A 2,269-nucleotide genomic window follows, 5' to 3' on the forward strand; every position below is an offset into this window, starting at 1 on the left:
TAGACGGAAAAAAAAACTAATTGCACAGTTTGATAGGAAATTGCTTGACGAACGTTTTGAGCCTAATTAGTCCATAATTGAACACTAATTGCTAAATAAAAACGAAATTGCTACAGTAGCCAAATTTCCAAACTTCAACCAACTAAACATGGGCTTATAGCGAAGCTCCAGGTGTTGGTGCCGTATATCAAATCACAGCTCTGCTGTATCCACAAACTTCTTAAACAAAGTGACTTTACAAGATCAGCTACCCGTCAGACACTCAGACATGGAAGGACACGTACGCGGGCGATATGAAAAAGAGTGAGCATCTCGCAATCTTCTTAAATATATATGCTCCATCCACAGCTCTGGATCTCATTTAGTACTCCGTCTAAGCTATTGAGATTCTATTTCCGATTCAAAAGTACATATGATAAATAAACTTTGGCATTTTCTGTGTGTATCCTAAAACTTTGAGGACACTTTTCTTTTATATTTTGTTCAGGGTGGCCGTGGTTACCGGAGGGAATAGAGGGATTGGGTTAGAAATATGCAAGCAGCTTGCTTTCAAAGGAGTCACGGTAATATTGACAGCGGGGGACGAGAAGAGGGGTGTAGAAGCGGTAAAAAATCTTGCAGCGCAGGGACTATCCAACATCCTGTTTCATCAACTGGAGGTTGGAGATCTCTCAAGTGCTGCACATCTCGCTGATTTTATCCGGGAGAAATTTGGCAAACTGGATATATTGGTACTGCCTTCGTTTCTTAATAATTTCCCTTTCCAACTTCACTACACTACATGTGAAGGGTTCGGAATTGATCATGATTCACTGGTAGTTGCTGCTTTGATTGTTTTCAGGTCAACAATGCAGCAATTGCTGGGTGCAAAATAGAGATCAGCGATCCAGAATCTTTTAGGTTAGAGGTTAGTCTGTAACTTTATAAGCAATTCCATTTTACTTTCAGTTACGTCTACTTACAGAATTATATATTTATTATCCTCTTGATACCTCCTACAATGAAAGAGACTAACAATTTTCCATGCAGGGAAAATAGCTTGCAGGCATGAATGCTCTGGAAAAGCTAGAAATGATCAGGAGGCACACCACAGACCCTTACGATAAAGCAGAGGAGTGCTTGAGAACAAACTACCATGGCACCAAAATTGTCACAGAAGCGCATCTTCCTCTCCTGCACCTCTCAGCGCACGGAAGAATTGTAAACATATCAGCTCATGCCGGACTACTCAGGGTAACTAAATTCACTGCCTTCAAGAAATGATACAAAGCCATGCTAGAACTAGATTCGACAGTTGGATAAAGGTACCGCATTTTGCATTTACAAAACACTAATCTGTTTAATTACATGGCTTCAGTTTTTCAGTGGTGAGGAACTTAAGAAGGAGCTCAACAACATCGATAACCTATCTGTAGAGAGATTAGATGAGCTGTCAGAATTGTTCCTCAAGGACTTCCAGAATGGCCAACTAGAACCCCATGGGTGGCCGACTGAAGGAGGGATCCCTGCATATAAAGTGTCCAAGGCTTTTCTCAATGCTTATTCGAGAATCATTGCAAAGAAGCACCCACCACTATGCGTAAATTGTGTGCATCCCGGCTTTGTCAGCACAGACCTAAACTTCCACAACGGAGATCTCACGGTTGAGGAGGGCGCAAGAGGAGCTCTTGTTCTGGCTCTCATACCCAAGGGAGGCATGACCGGAGCATACTTGGACTGCACAGTGGTTGCATCATTCGTGTAACTCTTATGTTGGTGATTAACCATAGGATGTGCCCCTCATGTTTCTTTCAAACACCCAAAAAGGGTTTGCCATGGAATAAAGTTATTGCAATATATAGTATCAACCTATGCTTGTACCGATAGAGATAATTGAATGAAATGAATTTATAACACAAGTTTGTATCGGGATAACCATACAAATGTTCAACATTTACACTGAAGACATAGTTTTTTTACATGATTGCACTCTTATGCGGCACAGACAAAATTGAAAATTCATTCTTCAAAGTTTGGAGAAACATGACCTCATCTCCAATTAATGTGATCTTTATTTAGGAAATTGCTTTCAGTACAATTACTTTGGCAAAAGTTTTGTTCAGACTTTGTATTTAGTCATGTCTTTTTTTGGGTTCATTTCTCCACAAAAAGCTAGACCCGCATAGGCAATGAGGTAACTGCTTTCAGTACAACTATTGACTTTCATGCGATGAAAAACTCATTATTCACATTAATGTGATGGAAAACTCATTATTAAAGTTAAGAGCAA

At 40.0% G+C, this 2,269-nt stretch overlaps 1 protein-coding gene across 1 annotated transcript; it reads left to right on the forward strand.

Moving 5' to 3' along the window:
• The first annotated feature begins 268 nt into the window (after positions 1 to 268).
• Positions 269 to 1,744, forward strand: LOC136467400 (salutaridine reductase-like). Its single transcript, XM_066466088.1, has 5 exons — positions 269 to 303; positions 488 to 731; positions 842 to 907; positions 1,039 to 1,233; positions 1,358 to 1,744. The coding sequence occupies exons 1-5, from the start codon at positions 269 to 271 to the stop codon at positions 1,742 to 1,744; spliced, it is 927 nt and encodes a 308-aa protein (XP_066322185.1).
• The last annotated feature ends 525 nt before the right edge of the window (positions 1,745 to 2,269 follow it).

This window comes from Miscanthus floridulus, chromosome 7 (genome assembly GCF_019320115.1).
Source record: "Miscanthus floridulus cultivar M001 chromosome 7, ASM1932011v1, whole genome shotgun sequence".
In the NCBI taxonomy this organism is placed as follows: Eukaryota; Viridiplantae; Streptophyta; class Magnoliopsida; order Poales; family Poaceae; genus Miscanthus; species Miscanthus floridulus.

Excerpts from the sequence above, each read along its gene's own strand:
- LOC136467400 (XM_066466088.1), top strand. The coding sequence starts at position 269 with ATGGAAGGACACGTACGCGGGCGATATGAAAAAGA. Across the intron at positions 732-841 it reads TTGGCAAACTGGATATATTG|GTCAACAATGCAGCAATTGC; the intron begins GTACTGCCTTCG and ends GATTGTTTTCAG. Across the intron at positions 908-1,038 it reads CAGAATCTTTTAGGTTAGAG|CTTGCAGGCATGAATGCTCT; the intron begins GTTAGTCTGTAA and ends CAGGGAAAATAG.